Raw genomic sequence first — 17,887 nt, 5'->3', positions numbered from 1 at the left:
CAAGGTCAGCCGGTATTGATCCAGTGGGAAAAACATCACGGCAGTCGCCCACGTAAACAGACAGGGCGACACAAGAAGCAGGAGGGCAATGGCAAAAACTGCAAGGACTTTTCGCTGGGCGGAAAATCATGTGATAGCACTGTCAGCAGTGTTTCATCCCGGGAATGGAAACTGGGAAGCAGACTTCCTCAGCAGGCACGACCTCCACCCGGGAGAGTGGAAACTTCATCGGGAAGTTTTTTCCACATGATTGTAAACCGTTGGGAAATACCAAAGGTGGACATGATGGCGTCCCGTCTGAACAAAAAACGGGACAGGTATTGCGCCAGGTCAAGAGACCCTCAGGCAATAGCTGTGGACGTTCTGGTAACACCGTGGGTGTACCAGTCGGTGTATGTGTTCCCTCCTCTGCTTCTCATACCTAAGGTGCTGAGAATTATAAGAACTATACTCATGGCTCCGGATTGGCCAAGAAGGACTTGGTACCCGGAACTTCAAGAGATGCTTACAGAGGTCTTATGGCCTCTGCCGCTAAGAAGGGACTTGCTTCAGCAAGTACCATGTCTGTTCCAAGACTTACCGCAGCTGCGTTTGTCGGCATGGCGGTGGAAAGCCGGATCCTAAAGGAAAAAGGCATTCCGGAAGAGGTCATTCCTACCCTGGTCAAAGCCAGAAAGGAGGTGACCGCACAACATTATCACCACATGTGGCGAAAATATGTTGCGTGGTGTGAGGCCAAGAAGGCCCCACAAAGAGATTTCAACTCGGTCGTTTCCTGCATTTCCTGCAAACAGGAGTGTCTATGGGCCTCAAATTGGGGTCCATTAAGGTTCAAATTTCGGCCCTGTCGATTTTCTTCCAGAAAGAATTGGCTTCAGTTCCTGAAGTCCAGAAGTTTGTCAAGGGAGTATTGCATATACAACCCCCTTTTGTGCCTCCAGTGGCACTGTGGGATCTCAACGTAGTTCTGGGATTCCTCAAATCACATTGGTTTAAAACCAGTCAAATCTGTGGATTTGAAGCATCTCACATGAAAAGTGACCATGCTCTTGGCCCTGGCCTGGACCAGGCGAGTGTCAAATTGGTGGTTTTTTCTCAAAAAAGCCCATATCTGTTTGTCCATTCGGACAGGGCAGAGCTGCGGACTCGTCCCCAGTTCTCTCCCTAAGGTGGTGTCAGTGTTTCACCTGAACCAGCTTATTGTGGTGCCTTGCACCTACTAGGGACTTGGAGGACTCCAAGTTGCTAGATGTTGTCAGGGCCCTGAAAATATGTTCCAGGACGGCTGGAGTCAGGAAAACTGACTTGCTGTTATCCTGTATGCACCCAACAAACTGGGTGCTCTTGCTTCTAAGCAGACTATTGCTAGTTGGATGTGTAATACAATTCAGCTTGCACATTCTGTGGCAGGCCTGCCACAGCCAAAATATGTAAATGCCCATTCCACAAGGAAGGTGGGCTCATCTTGGGCGGCTGCCCGAGGGGTCTCGGCTTTACAACTTTGCCGAGCAGCTACTTGGTCAGGGGCAAACACGTTTGCTAAATTCTACAAATTTGATACTCTGGCTAAGGAGGACCTGGAGTTCTCTCATTCGGTGCTGCAGAGTCATCCGCACTCTCCCGCCCGTTTGGGAGCTTTGGTATAATCCCCATGGTCCTTTCAGGAACCCCAGCATCCACTAGGACGATAGAGAAAATAAGAATTTACTTACCGATAATTCTATTTCTCGGAGTCCGTAGTGGATGCTGGGCGCCCATCCCAAGTGCGGATTATCTGCAATACTTGTACATAGTTACAAAAATCGGGTTATTATTGTTGTGAGCCATCTTTTCAGAGGCTCCGCTGTTATCATACTGTTAACTGGGTTTAGATCACAAGTTGTACGGTGTGATTGGTGTGGCTGGTATGAGTCTTACCCGGGATTCAAAATTCCTCCCTTATTGTGTACGCTCGTCCGGGCACAGTACCTAACTGGCTTGGAGGAGGGTCATAGGGGGAGGAGCCAGTGCACACCACCTGATCGGAAAGCTTTACTTTTGTGCCCTGTCTCCTGCGGAGCCGCTATTCCTCATGGTCCTTTCAGGAACCCCAGCATCCACTACGGACTCCGAGAAATAGAATTATCGGTAAGTAAATTCTTATTTTTTCTTTTGACTTTTGTTGGTTTGGAAAGAGGTCGGACATGATGTATCTTGATTTCAGGATTAACATAGAAAAACGTTTTCAATAAGGGTGTGTAGACTTTTTGTTCATATTCAAAAATTATTACTCAAAACTATTACTCATTAAAATAATTACTCATTATTAGTCATAATCATGTGCATATAAAAATTTCTAATTGACTGTGAACTTGTGTTATTTCGACATTGACTGGTCTCATTTGTTCTTATGGCCAATGCGAAAATAAAAGGAGATTTTGGTGTATATTAAATTAACAATTATGTTCAACATCATATAAATAAATGTACATATATCTTTTCACTGTTTTAACTTTTGAGAGCATGTTGTGCATTTCTTTACCTCATTTTATTTTTTTGTCATCTGTAAAATAAGAATTGTACGTATTTGACTATAATATGCTTATTTACAGTGGGAGCATTTGCATAACAAAATACAGACTTAAGATACACAATGACAACAATGGAGCATTTACGTTTTATTTTGAGTTGCAGATTTACTACATGGCCAAAGTATGTGGACACGCCTTCTAATTAGCGTTTTTGCCCATTTGAGCCACACCCATTTATGATGAGTGCATAAAGAATACAATCCTGCAATATCCTTAGTCAAACATTAGCAAAAGAATAAGTCATCTTATTTGTATTATTATTTATAAAGTACAACAAATTTACACAGCGCTTTACATAGTATAATTGCATAACAGGGTAAACGAGGCAAAAAAGTTACATATTTACATAAATACAAATGTAGACATACAGTACCTGTATCATATGCATATTGACCGAGATAGTTGTCCGATGAAACCAGAGGAGAGAGGGCCCTGCTCGCAAGAGCTTATATTGTAAAAAAAGAGTAGTAGTAGTAGTAGTAGTAGTAGTGGGGGTATATGGGAGAACCAATGGGTAAGAGATGGTGGAGGGAAATCCAGGTCAGGCAGAGATCCAGTAAACACAGAAACAAATAATTTGACGACAGATAAGAACCTCTTGGCCCATTTAGTCTGCCAGCTCAGGCAAAGTTCCGGTAGGCTAGGGTGAATGGGTTTTGAGGGAGCGCTTGAATCTATGGATGTTGGGGAATACTGAAGAGCTTGGTGACTTTTAGCATGGAACTGTCAAAGGCATTTTTACTAACAAATCCTTTTGGCAGTTTTCTGTCCTAGACTTATCTCCGGGCAGTTGTTAATGCTCATATTGTGAAATGGAAATATTTGAGAGCAACAATAGCTGTACCAGTGGAAGGGTACACAATCTCACTTAAAAGATCCACTTCAACTTGTAATAACCTTGCAATAACTACATGAAGATGTTTTCTCTTTACTCTGCCTACTCCTGCACGTCCCTCATGGTTACCAACTGTTCAGTAATGTCCTGGAGATCCAAAATTTTGGTAGTGGAAGGGGTGCTTTAGGTGTTTCTCCTGGAGTGAAGTGGGTGGACTGAGGGTGTGATGGCTCGTTTCCTAATGAATCACATCATCATGGCTGATGTAAAATGCAGCAAATTTTGGCTCTGAACAACAGGAGGCAAAGCCACAGTAACACAACTGTAGCGCTACCCTGGAGGTACCTGCAGCCTCTGGAGATATTTAAGAGTCAGGTTATTTTAAAGACAGGGATATGCAAAGGTTTAATACAAATACAGGTAATGCATTTTGATGCGCATGCGAAGTATGAATATATATGTTTTATGGGGGTTACAAGGAGTGAGTCCAATTTACAATGAACTTCAATATGTGATGTACATTTAAAACATATTCATTTACTTTTTCTCTATCGTCCTAAGTGGATGCTGGGGTTCCTGAAAGGACCATGGGGAATAGCGGCTCCGCAGGAGACAGGGCACAAAAAAGTAAAGCTTTACTAGGTCAGGTGGTGTGCACTGGCTCCTCCCCCTATGACCCTCCTCCAGACTCCAGTTAGATTTTGTGCCCGAACGAGAAGGGTGCAATCTAGGTGGCTCTCCTAAAGAGCTGCTTAGAGAAAGTTTAGTTTAGGTTTTTTTCTTTACAGTGAGTCCTGCTGGCAACAGGATCACTGCAACGTGGGACTTAGGGGGAAAGTAGTAAACTCACCTGCATGCAGAGTGGATTTGCTGCTTGGCTACTGGACACCATTAGCTCCAGAGGGATCGAACACAGGCCCAGCCGTGGAGTCCGGTCCCGGAGCCGCGCCGCCGACCCCCTTGCAGATGCTGAAGCGTGAAGAGGTCCGGAAACCGGCGGCTGAAGACTCCTCAGTCTTCATAAGGTAGCGCACAGCACTGCAGCTGTGCGCCATTTTCCTCTCAGCACACTTCACTGGGCAGTCACTGAGGGTGCAGAGCGCTGGGGGGGGGCGCTCTGAGAGGCAAATATAAACCTTATACAAGGCTAAAAATACCTCACATATAGCCCATAGGGGCTATATGGAGATATTTAACCCCTGCCTGACTGGAAAAATAGCGGGAGAAGAACCCGCCGAAAAAGGGGCGGGGCCTATCTCCTCAGCACACGGCGCCATTTTCTGTCACAGCTCCGCTGGTCAGGACGGCTCCCAGGTCTCTCCCCTGCACTGCACTACAGAAACAGGGTAAAACAGAGAGGGGGGGCACATTAATGGCTATATATATATATATTATATATTAAAGCAGCTATAAGGGAGCACTTAATATAAGGATATCCCTTGTATATATAGCGCTTTGTGGTGTGTGCTGGCAGACTCTCCCTCTGTCTCCCCAAAAGGGCTAGTGGGTCCTGTCTTCATTAGAGCATTCCCTGTGAGTTTGCGGTGTGTGTCGGTACGGGGTGTCGACATGTATGAGGACGATATTGGTGTGGAGGCGGAGCAATTGCCAAATATGCAGATGTCACCCCCCAGGGGGTCGACACCAGAATGGATGCCTTTATTTGTGGAATTACGTGATGGTTTATCTTCCCTTAAACAGTCAGTTGAGGACATGAGGCGGCCGGACAATCAATTAATGCCTGTCCAGGCGCCTCAAACACCGTCAGGGGCTGTAAAACGCCCTTTGCCTCAGTCGGTCGACACAGACCCAGACACAGGCACTGATTCCAGTGACGACGGTAGAAATTCAAACGTATTTTCCAGTAGGGCCACACGTTATATGATTTTGGCAATGAAGGAGACGTTACATTTAGCTGATACTACAGATACCGTAAAACGGGGTATTATGTATGGTGTGAAAAAACTACAAACAGTTTTTCCTGAATCAGAAGAATTAAATGACGTGTGTGATGAAGCGTGGGTTGCTCCTGATAAAAAGTTGATAATTTCAAAAAAGTTATTGGCATTATACCCTTTCCCGCCAGAGGTTAGGGCGCGCTGGGAAACACCCCCTAAGGTGGACAAGGCGCTCACACGCTTATCTAAACAAGTGGCGTTACCCTCTCCTGAGACGGCCGCACTTAAGGACCCATCAGATAGAAAGATGGAAGTTATTCAAAAGAATATATACACACATGCAGGTGTTATACTACGACCAGCTATAGCAACTGCCTGGATGTGCAGTGCTGGAGTAGTTTGGTCAGAATCCCTGATTGAAAATATTGATACCCTAGATAGGGACAATGTTTTACTGTCGTTAGAACAAATAAAGGATGCATTTATCTATATGCGTGATGCACAGAGGGATATTTGCACACTGGCATCTCGGGTGAGTGCTATGTCCATTTCAGCCAGAAGAGCCTTATGGACACGACAGTGGACAGGCGATGCGGATTCAAAACGTCACATGGAGGTTTTGCCGTATAAAGGGGAGGAGTTATTTGGAGTTGGTCTATCAGACTTGGTGGCCACGGCTACTGCCGGGAAATCCACTTTTTTACCTCAAGTCACTCCCCAACAGAGAAAGGCACCGACCTTTCAACCGCAGCCTTTTCGCTCCTACAAAAATAAGAGAGCAAAGGGTTTGTCGTACCTGCCACGAGGCAGAGGAAGAGGGAAGAGACACCAACAGGCAGCTCCTTCCCAGGAACAGAAGCCCTCCCCGGCTCCTGCAAAAACCTCAGCATGACGCTGGGGCCTCTCAAGCGGACTCGGGGACAGTGGGCGGCCGTCTCAAATATTACAGCGCGCAGTGGGCTCACTCGCAGGTAGACCCCTGGATCCTGCAGATAATATCTCAGGGGTACAGGTTGGAATTAGAGACGGATCCTCCTCATCGTTTCCTGAAGTCTGCTTTACCAACCGTCTCTTCCGAAAGGGAGAGGGTGTTGGAAGCCATTCACAAGCTGTACGCTCAGCAGGTGATAGTCAAAGTACCCCTATTACAACAAGGAAAGGGGTATTATTCCACTCTATTTGTGGTACCGAAGCCGGATGGCTCGGTAAGGCCTATTCTAAATCTGAAGTCCTTGAACCTCTACATAAAAAAGTTCAAGTTCAAGATGGAGTCACTCAGAGCAGTGATAGCGAACCTGGAAGAAGGGGACTTTATGGTATCCTTGGACATCAAGGATGCGTATCTACACGTTCCGATTTACCCCGCACACCAGGGGTACCTCAGGTTCATTGTTCAAAACTGTCACTATCAGTTTCAGACGCTGCCGTTCGGATTGTCCACGGCGCCTCGGGTCTTTACCAAGGTAATGGCCGAGATGATGATTCTTCTTCGAAGAAAAGGCGTATTAGTTATCCCATACTTGGACGATCTCCTAATAAGGGCAAGGTCCAGAGAACAGCTGGAGACAGCTTTAGCACTATCTCAAGAGGTGCTAAGACAACACGGGTGGATTCTGAATATTCCAAAATCCCATTTAATCCCGACAACTCGTCTGCTGTTCCTAGGAATGATTCTGGACACGGTTCAGAAAAAGGTTTTCCTTCCAGAGGAAAAAGCCAAGGAGTTATCCGATCTGGTCAGGAACCTCCTAAAACCAGGAAAGGTGTCAGTACATCAATGCACAAGAGTCCTGGGAAAAATGGTGGCTTCTTACGAAGCAATTCCATTCGGCAGATTCCATGCAAGAATATTCCAAAGGGATCTGTTGGACAAATGGTCAGGGTCGCATCTGCAGATGCACCTGCGAATAACCCTGTCACCAAAGACAAGGGTGTCACTTCTGTAGTGGTTGCAGAAGGCTCACCTATTAGAAGGCCGCAGATTCGGCATTCAGGATTGGATCCTGGTGACCACGGACGCCAGCCTGAGAGGCTGGGGAGCAGTCACACAAGGAAGAAACTTCCAGGGAGTATGGACGAGTCTGGAAAAGTCTCTTCACATAAACATTCTGGAACTAAGAGCAATCTACAATGCTCTAAGCCAGGCGGAACTTCTCCTGAAAGGAAAGCCGGTGTTGATTCAGTCGGACAACATCACGGCGGTCGCCCATGTAAACAGGCAGGGCGGCACAAGAAGCAGGAGTGCAATGGCAGAAGCTGCCAAGATTCTTCGCTGGGCGGAGAATCACGTGATAGCACTGTCAGCAGTGTTCATCCCGGGCGTGGACAACTGGGAAGCAGACTTCCTCAGCAGACACGATCTTCATCCGGGAGAGTGGGGTCTACATCCAGAAGTCTTCAACATGTTAATAGACCGTTGGGAAAGACCAATTGTAGACATGATGGCGTCTCGCCTCAACAAGAAACTGGACAAATATTGCGCCAGGTCAAGAGATCCACAGGCAATAGCTGTGGACGCACTGGTAACTCTTTGGGTGTACCAGTCAGTGTATGTGTTTCCTCCTCTGCCGCTCATACCAAAGGTATTGAAGATCATACGGCAAAGAAGAGTAAGAACAATACTAGTGGTTCCGGATTGGCCGAGAAGGACTTGGTATCCGGAACTTCAAGAGATGCTCACGGACGAACCGTGGCCTCTACCTCTGAGAAGGGACCTGCTACAGCAGGGTCCCTGTCTTTTTCAAGACTTACCGCGGCTGCGTTTGACGGCATGGCGGTTGAACGCCAGATCCTAAAAGGGAAAGGCATTCCAGAAGAAGTCATTCCTACCTTGATTAAGGCACGGAAGGAAGTCACCGTGAAACATTATCACCGCATTTGGCGAAAATATGTAGCGTGGTGCGAGGATCGGAGTGTTCCGACGGAGGAATTCCAACTGGGTCGTTTCCTACATTTCCTGCAATCAGGATTATCTATGGGTCTCAAATTGGGATCCATTAAGGTTCAAATTTCGGCCCTGTCAATATTCTTCCAAAAAGAATTGGCCTCTGTCCCTGAGGTCCAGACTTTTGTCAAGGGAGTACTGCATATACAGCCTCCTGTGGTGCCTCCGGTGGCACCGTGGGATCTAAATGTAGTTTTAGATTTCCTCAAATCCCATTGGTTTGAACCATTGAAAAAGGTGGATTTGAAATATCTCACATTGAAAGTGACTATGTTACTAGCCCTGGCCTCTGCCAGGAGAGTATCTGAATTGGCGGCTTTATCTTATAAAAGTCCTTATCTAATCTTCCATTCGGATAGGGCAGAACTGCGGACTCGTCCGCATTTTCTCCCTAAAGTGGTATCAGCATTTCATCTGAACCAACCTATTGTGGTGCCTGCGGCCACTAGCGACTTGGAGGACTCCAAGTTGTTGGACGTTGTCAGAGCCTTAAAAATATACATTTCAAGGACGGCTGGAGTCAGAAAATCTGACTCGCTGTTTATATTGTATGCACCCAACAAGTTGGGCGCACCTGCTTCTAAGCAGTCGATTGCTCGTTGGATTTGTAACACAATTCAACTTGCACATTCTGTGGCAGGCCTGCCACAGCCTAAAACTGTAAAAGCCCACTCCACAAGGAAGGTGGGCTCATCTTGGGCGGCTGCCCGAGGGGTCTCGGCATTACAACTCTGCCGAGCAGCTACGTGGTCGGGGGAGAACACGTTTGTAAAATTTTACAAATTTGATACCCTGGCAAAGGAGGACCTGGAGTTCTCTCATTCGGTGCTGCAGAGTCATCCGCACTCTCCCGCCCGTTTGGGAGCTTTGGTATAATCCCCATGGTCCTTTCAGGAACCCCAGCATCCACTTAGGACGATAGAGAAAATAAGAATTTACTTACCGATAATTCTATTTCTCGGAGTCCGTAGTGGATGCTGGGCGCCCATCCCAAGTGCGGATTATCTGCAATACTTGTACATAGTTATTGTTAACTAATTCGGGTTATTGTTAAGGAGCCATCTTTAAGAGGCCCTTTCTGTTATCATACTGTTAACTGGGTTTAGATCACAAGTTGTACGGTGTGATTGGTGTGGCTGGTATGAGTCTTACCCGGGATTCAAAATGCCTCCCTTATTGTGTATGCTCGTCCGGGCACAGTACCTAACTGGAGTCTGGAGGAGGGTCATAGGGGGAGGAGCCAGTGCACACCACCTGACCTAGTAAAGCTTTACTTTTTTGTGCCCTGTCTCCTGCGGAGCCGCTATTCCCCATGGTCCTTTCAGGAACCCCAGCATCCACTACGGACTCCGAGAAATAGAATTATCGGTAAGTAAATTCTTATTTTCTCTCAGTTATCACTGGACAAAGGATGGAGCGCAATACAACCCATTTACTGACCAGAATGTAAAGGCCATGGATGATTCTGGCACATTTACCATCCATAACGATGGCAGGATTTCAGCTTATAATGGAACATATCGCTGTTACGCCTCAAACAAATTAGGCACAGCCATTTCAGAGGAGACATCCTTCATTGTCCCAGGTATGTTACAGCACAGATTCTCCTTATGTACATTAAAAAAAAAACTGCAGCATTTTTAACAGACACAATGGGCCTAATTCAGTAAGGATTGCAAATTCTGCTACTTAGCAGAATTTGCAATCCTTTGGATCGCATGCTGGTTGCCACCCATCGCTGGGCAAGGCCGCCCAGCATGCTGACCAGCGCCTGCCTCAGTTCAACAAGCAGAAATCGCGAATGCATCGCAATTTCTGCTTGTTAGCAGAAACTGAGGATGGCACCTGCCGGCGCAGCTTGGCTGCGCCCGCAGGGGACCCGCCGCCATGTTCTCGATCACGGCTCCATGTGAAGTCATGCAGCCACCGTGATCACGCCCCCGTTTGGCCGCCTCTGCCCTCCATTCGCACCGCACCACCCCTGCAACGCTCCGTCTCCGCCCTGGAAACAGAGCGTTGCTGCCCCCGCCCCACTACAGCCTCCTGCCCCCAGCCCCACGACAGCCTCCTGTGCATGCGCCCACACTTTCTGCGGGAGGGGGGGGTGGGGCGCAGAAAATGTGATCGCCTGTTCCTGTCAATCAGGATGGGCGCTGTGCATGCGCCTGCAGACCTTATACAGAGTTGGGCACAAACTCCCAAATACTGTACATCTAAAAGAAAGTTGTACATAGACACACATTACAGTTATACCCCTTTCGCATCACAATAGCGGGTCGCACTCGGGACTTGTGCACGGCTCCTTCCTGGGTCCGACCTGCTTGAGACCCCTTTTAGACTGGCGGCACCAACCCGGCATATTGGCAGGTTGGTGACATCAGTGGTTACGTGTGTGGAGGCGGCACCTGCAGATCAGATCCTCTTCAAGTGCCACCTCCCCCTATAGTGTGAACGGGTCCCGGGTCGCAACAACCTGGCAACCCGTTCACACTGCACTTCAGCCCGGGAATAACCATGTTTCATTCCTGGGTTGAAATACCAGGTCATTCGACCCGGGAAATTGTTACATACCCCTTTCACTCTGCACCTTGACTGGGTCAATCCGGCAATATACTGGGTTATTTTGGTGATGTTAAAGGATTATTAATGGCTAGATAGAACCGTTAAGAGTTTTTCAAGTGGATTGGAACTTGTAAAATTTGAAGAGAAACAGACATAAATACATTTTTTTTTTTTTAAGGCAACACTTCAAAATATATGTGTAGGCTTCCACCTTCCCCAACTGAGTGTGAAACATTCTTTATTTGTGATAAACAAATGCGCTCTACAGTGTAAACTCACTTTTAAAAATTGATGGATTAGTTTTAGGGGTTATAAAATTAATGGGTATGATTTCACCACTTGTGACCAATCAGACACAATCGTCATTATCAACTTTACACTTCACAAAGGTCAGAGCACACATAAGTCCGAGCCCTTCAAGATGGTACGTTTGAGAGTTTCTCAGTTTGCAAATATTCCCTTACTCACTTACTGTAGTTTACGTGTGACTGCATACTCACTTTAGTTGCATTCACACCTATTTTTCATGAATCCACACATATTCCAGCCCTGGTCCCAGCCTAGAGTCTCAAGTCAGTCGCATGCAGAAAAAAATAAACAGATTGTAAAAAGATCTGCATGCACAATAAAAGTAAAATGCAAGTTGAGACTGAAAAAAGTCTCAACTTACACTTGTGACTCTGAATAAGGTGTTTTTTATTTATATGGCACTACCCAATCACCAACAAAATTGTAATGTCTAGTGAAAATTATACATGCTGGGCCCCCCTAACCCCTAGTGGCAGCCATTTTTTTGGAGATCAAAAATGCTCTAAGACCTCTATGGCTTCCATCTTGTGGACAAACTGATGGTACAATTGTTCACCAAGTGGTGATTGAAGTACTGTAGGAAACTCTCATTGGCGTCTTGGATGGGATCATCATCTCTGTGGCCCATTGACAGCCTAGGCCACTTACAAGTGTACTTCTTGTACTCCCCTGATAGTAGCGCTGATGCCACTAAATATCTGTAGCGTTGCACAAGAAATATAACAATACTACGTGCAATATTAAAAGGTGCTAAAATTGGTCATTTGACTATTAAGAAGTTGAAATGAGGTTCAATAATTTTTCCTTATTCTTTAGGAGATCCCATATTTCCCAAGGAAGATATCCCACCTGTGGAATTAGAAGAGGGGGACCCTTTGGTTTTAACTTGTGAACCCCCATCTGGTATTAATCCAGTCAGTATACATTGGATGACGCCTGGTAAGAGTGCACAGAAGAACATGAATATGTTTTTGTTTATAATGTCGATTTTTTTTTTATCTTGTAAATTCCTCTTGAGCAGCTGTTGTCGGCTGGTGCGGAGTTCAATACAAGTTCAAGTGTATGCTACTGCAGAGGATGCAGAGTAGTTGGTAAACCAAGCACACCTCCACTTTATGGCTGAAGAGGCCTCACTGGCTGTTCTCACATAGGCGAGGTCCAGTAAGGAATGTGAAAGAAATAAGATACGTGACTCACCACCTACAGGAGTCAGTATATTATATGATCCCAGTTCCTGCTTGCAGTCTTAAAAGGAGAAGTTTGTCCAGCTAACCTATAAAGACGGCAAATGAGAAACAAAGTCTCCATTTGCATAGCTATACTGTGAAAAATAAGAAATTTATGCCCAGATTTATCAAAGCTTGGAGAGTGATACATAGGGGGAGATGTACTAAGCCTGAAAAGTGATACATTTCACAGTGATAAATTACCAGCCAATCAGCTCCTAACTACCATGTCACTGGCTGTGTTTGAAAAATGACAGTTAGGAGCCGATTGGCTGGTACTTTATCACTGTGATATTTATCACTTTTCAAGGCTTAGTACTAGAGATGAGCGGGTTCGGTTCCTCGGAATCCGAACCCGCCCGAACTTCAGGTTTTTTTACACGGGTCCGAGCGACTCGGATCTTCCCGCCTTGCTCGGTTAACCCGAGCGCGCCCGAACGTCATCATCACGCTGTCGGATTCTCGCGAGGCTCGGATTCTATCGCGAGACTCGGATTCTATATAAGGAGCCGCGCGTCGCCGCCATTTTTCACACGTGCATTGAGATTCATAGGGAGAGGACGTGGCTGGCGTCCTCTCCGTTTATAGAGATTCGAGAAGAGAGTGAGACAGAGAGAGACACAGTAGTAATTTGGGGAGCATTAGGAGGAGTACTACTACTACTAGTACTTGCTGAAGTGATAGAGAGAGATAGTGTGACTGTATTATCTGACTTGTGGGGGAGACACTGACAGTGGGGAGCAGTTAGAGTCTGAGAGCAGGACTCAGGACTCATGAGTACATATAACGTACAGTGCACACTTTTGCTGCCAGAGTGCCAGCCACACTGCCATTGTTTGTGACCACACTGACCACCAGTATAATATATATTGTGATTGTCTGCTTAGGACTCAGGAGTACTACTTGCAAGTTGCCGATAGTGTGACCAGTGACCTGACCACCAGTTTAATAATCACCACCAGTTTATTAGTTTAATATATATTATATATATATATATATATAATTGTATATAATATATATATAATATTGTATACCACCTAGCACCTACCCGTGTTTTTTTCTTTTTTTCTTTCTTCTTTATACATACTACTATAGTATGTAGTGTGACTGTATATGTATATCTGACTTGTGGGGGAGACAGTGGGGAGCAGTTAGAGTCTGAAAGCAGGAGTACATATTTTAACGTACAGTGCACACTTTTGCTGCCAGAGTGCCAGCCACACTGCCATTGTGACCACACTGACCACCAGTATATTGTGATTGTCTGCTTAGGAGTACTACTTGCAAGTTGCTGATAGTGTGACCAGTGACCTGACCACCAGTTTAATTAATCACCACCAGTTTAATATATATATATAATTGTATATATATATAATTGTATACCACCTACCCGTGTTTTTTTTTTTTCTTTCTTCTTGATACATACTATAGTAGCTTACTGTAGCAGTCTGCGGTGCTGCTGAGCTGACAGTGTCCAGCAGGTCCGTCATCAGTCATTACATAATAAATATATAATATATATACCTGTCCGGCTGCAGTACTAGTGATATTATATATACATATGAAAGAAGAGGAGAACACAAGCGCCAAAATGTGTTATTTCAAAATTATATAAAAGGTGAACACGGATAGGTAAGGTGATAGGTTTGACTTGATCACTTATCTGGTTTATATGTGCAATGATCTGTCATCCACCAGTTTGTATTCAGTACATGGAAATAGAGACAAAGCAAAACATAGTGTGTACCATTCATAAAACATGTCATATATACACTGTCTGGGTCAGAGCGGCATGATGAAGTCCAACTACTGACGGACGAAACGCGTTGGGACGCTTTGCAGAGATCCAATTTATGGACAGATAAGCTTTATATGATTTTATTTCTTGTACGTGTGTCATTCAGCCATTTTTTTATATTATTGTATTAAATCTATGTTTTTAAATTTACACTGTTGTGGCTAAAGAAATATTTATTAATGGGAAATTGCTAAAATCCCTAATTATGCCGCTCTGACCCAGACAGTGTATATATGACATGTTTTATGAATGGTACACACTATGTTTTGCTTTGTCTCTATTTCCATGTACTGAATACAAACTGGTGGATGACAGATCATTGCACATATAAACCAGATAAGTGATCAAGTCAAACCTATCACCTTACCTATCCGTGTTCACCTTTTATATAATTTTGAAATAACACATTTTGGCGCTTGTGTTCTCCTCTTCTTATATTTACCTTTATGTGTCTAACAAACACTAATTTCTGTTTCATAAGCTGCCACTCAAAGAAATATTGAGACGTGTTATAGGTTAAAAATTAGGTGCTCGTTGTAAAAAATTTTTTTTAAAAATTAGTACCGCTTATACCACCCGAGCGCCGGCTTCTTCATTTCTCCATATTATATATACATATATATTGATTTCATCTCATTATCATCCAGTCTATATTATCAGCAGACACAGTACGTTAGTCCACGGCTGTAGCTACCTCTGTGTCGGCACTCGGCAGTCCATCCATAATTGTATACCACCTACCCGTGGTTGTTTTTTTTTTTTTCTTCTTTATACATACTACTATAGTAGCTTACTGTAGCAGTCTGCGGTGCTGCTGAGCTGACAGTGTCCAGCAGGTCCGTCATCAATCATTACATAATAAATATATAATATATATACCTGTCCGGCTGCAGTACTAGTGATATTATATATACATATATATTGATTTCATCTCATTATCATCCAGTCTATATTATCAGCAGACACAGTACGTTAGTCCACGGCTGTAGCTACCTCTGTGTCGGCACTCGGCAGTCCATCCATAATTGTATACCACCTACCCGTGGTTTTTTTTTTTTCTTTCTTCTTTATACATACTACTATAGTAGCTTACTGTAGCAGTCTGCGGTGCTGCTGAGCTGACAGTGTCCAGCAGGTCCGTCATCAATCATTACATAATAAATATATAATATATACCTGTCCGGCTGCAGTACTAGTGATATTATATATACATATATATTGATTTCATCTCATTATCATCCAGTCTATATTATCAGCAGACACAGTACGGTAGTCCACGGCTGTAGCTACCTCTGTGTCGGCACTCGGCAGTCCATCCATAATTGTATACCACCTACCCGTGGTTGTTTTTTTTTTTCTTTCTTCTTTATACATACTACTATAGTAGCTTACTGTAGCAGTCTGCGGTGCTGCTGAGCTGACAGTGTCCAGCAGGTCCGTCATCAGTCATTACATAATAAATATATATACCTGTCCGGCTGCAGTACTAGTGATATTATATATACATATATATTGATTTCATCTCATTATCATCCAGTCTATATTATCAGCAGACACAGTACGGTAGTCCACGGCTGTAGCTACCTCTGTGTCGGCACTCGGCAGTCCATCCATAATTGTATACCACCTACCCGTGGTTGTTGTTTTTTTCTTTCTTCTTTATACATACTACTATAGTAGCTTACTGTAGCAGTCTGCGGTGCTGCTGAGCTGACAGTGTCCAGCAGGTCCGTCATCAGTCATTACATAATAAATATATATACCTGTCCGGCTGCAGTACTAGTGATATTATATATACATATATATTGATTTCATCTCATTATCATCCAGTCTATATTATCAGCAGACACAGTACGGTAGTCCACGGCTGTAGCTACCTCTGTGTCGGCACTCGGCAGTCCATCCATAATTGTATACCACCTACCCGTGGTTGTTTTTTTTTTCTTTCTTCTTTATACATACTACTATAGTAGCTTACTGTAGCAGTCTGCGGTGCTGCTGAGCTGACAGTGTCCAGCAGGTCCGTCATCAGTCATTACATAATAAATATATATACCTGTCCGGCTGCAGTACTAGTGATATTATATATACATATATATTGATTTCATCTCATTATCATCCAGTCTATATTATCAGCAGACACAGTACGTTAGTCCACAGCTGTAGCTACCTCTGTGTCGGCACTCGGCAGTCCATCCATAATTGTATACCACCTACCCGTGGTTGTTTTTTTTTTCTTTCTTCTTTATACATACTACTATAGTAGCTTACTGTAGCAGTCTGCGGTGCTGCTGAGCTGACAGTGTCCAGCAGGTCCGTCATCAGTCATTACATAATAAATATATAATATATACCTGTCCGGCTGCAGTACTAGTGATATTATTTATACATATATATTGATTTCATCTCATTATCATCCAGTCTATATTAGCAGCAGACACAGTACGGTAGTCCACGGCTGTAGCTACCTCTGTGTCGGCACTCGGCAGTCCATCCATAAGTATACTAGTATCCATCCATCTCCATTGTTTACCTGAGGTGCCTTTTAGTTGTGCCTATTAAAATATGGAGAACAAAAATGTTGAGGTTCCAAAATTAGGGAAAGATCAAGATCCACTTCCACCTCGTGCTGAAGCTGCTGCCACTAGTCATGGCCGAGACGATGAAATGCCAGCAACGTCGTCTGCCAAGGCCGATGCCCAATGTCATAGTACAGAGCATGTAAAATCCAAAACACCAAATATCAGTAAAAAAAGGACTCCAAAACCTAAAATAAAATTGTCGGAGGAGAAGCGTAAACTTGCCAATATGCCATTTACCACACGGAGTGGCAAGGAACGGCTGAGGCCCTGGCCTATGTTCATGGCTAGTGGTTCAGCTTCACATGAGGATGGAAGCACTCAGCCTCTCGCTAGAAAAATGAAAAGACTCAAGCTGGCAAAAGCACCACAAAGAACTGTGCGTTTTTCGAAATCCCAAATCCACAAGGGGAGTCCAATTGTGTCGGTTGCGATGCCTGACCTTCCCAACACTGGACGTGAAGAGCATGCGCCTTCCACCATTTGCACGCCCCCTGCAAGTGCTGGAAGGAGCACCCGCAGTCCAGTTCCTGATAGTCAGATTGAAGATGTCAGTGTTGAAGTACACCAGGATGAGGAGGATATGGGTGTTGCTGGCGCTGGGGAGGAAATTGACCAGGAGGATTCTGATGGTGAGGTGGTTTGTTTAAGTCAGGCACCCGGGGAGACACCTGTTGTCCGTGGGAGGAATATGGCCGTTGACATGCCTGGTGAAAATACCAAAAAAATCTGCTCTTCGGTGTGGAAGTATTTCAACAGAAATGCGGACAACAGGTGTCAAGCCGTGTGTTGCCTTTGTCAAGCTGTAATAAGTAGGGGTAAGGACGTTAACCACCTCGGAACATCCTCCCTTATACGTCACCTGCAGCGCATTCATAATAAGTCAGTGACAAGTTCAAAAACTTTGGGTGACAGCGGAAGCAGTCCACTGACCAGTAAATCCCTTCCTCTTGTAACCAAGCTCACGCAAACCACCCCACCAACTCCCTCAGTGTCAATTTCCTCCTTACCCAGGAATGCCAATAGTCCTGCAGGCCATGTCACTGGCAATTCTGACGAGTCCTCTCCTGCCTGGGATTCCTCCGATGCATCCTTGAGTGTAATGCCTACTGCTGCTGGCGCTGCTGTTGTTGCTGCTGGGAGTCGATCGTCATCCCAGAGGGGAA

General features: G+C 44.9%; 1 protein-coding gene across 8 annotated transcripts in view; it reads left to right on the top strand.

The window, feature by feature from the left end:
• CHL1 (cell adhesion molecule L1 like) overlaps nt 1-17,887 on the top strand; it is a 464,787-nt gene that overhangs the window by 270,653 nt on the left and 176,247 nt on the right. For all 8 annotated transcript variants that reach the window (XM_063940640.1, XM_063940638.1, XM_063940643.1 and 5 more), the window contains 2 exons: nt 9,642-9,832; nt 11,935-12,057. In XM_063940640.1, coding sequence (XP_063796710.1) covers nt 9,642-9,832; nt 11,935-12,057 — 314 coding nt within the window. The remainder of the gene's footprint in view (nt 1-9,641; nt 9,833-11,934; nt 12,058-17,887) is intronic.

Source organism: Pseudophryne corroboree, chromosome 9 (assembly GCF_028390025.1).
Source record: "Pseudophryne corroboree isolate aPseCor3 chromosome 9, aPseCor3.hap2, whole genome shotgun sequence".
Lineage (NCBI taxonomy): Eukaryota > Metazoa > Chordata > Amphibia > Anura > Myobatrachidae > Pseudophryne > Pseudophryne corroboree.
This window is presented reverse-complemented; position numbering and strand designations above follow the sequence as displayed.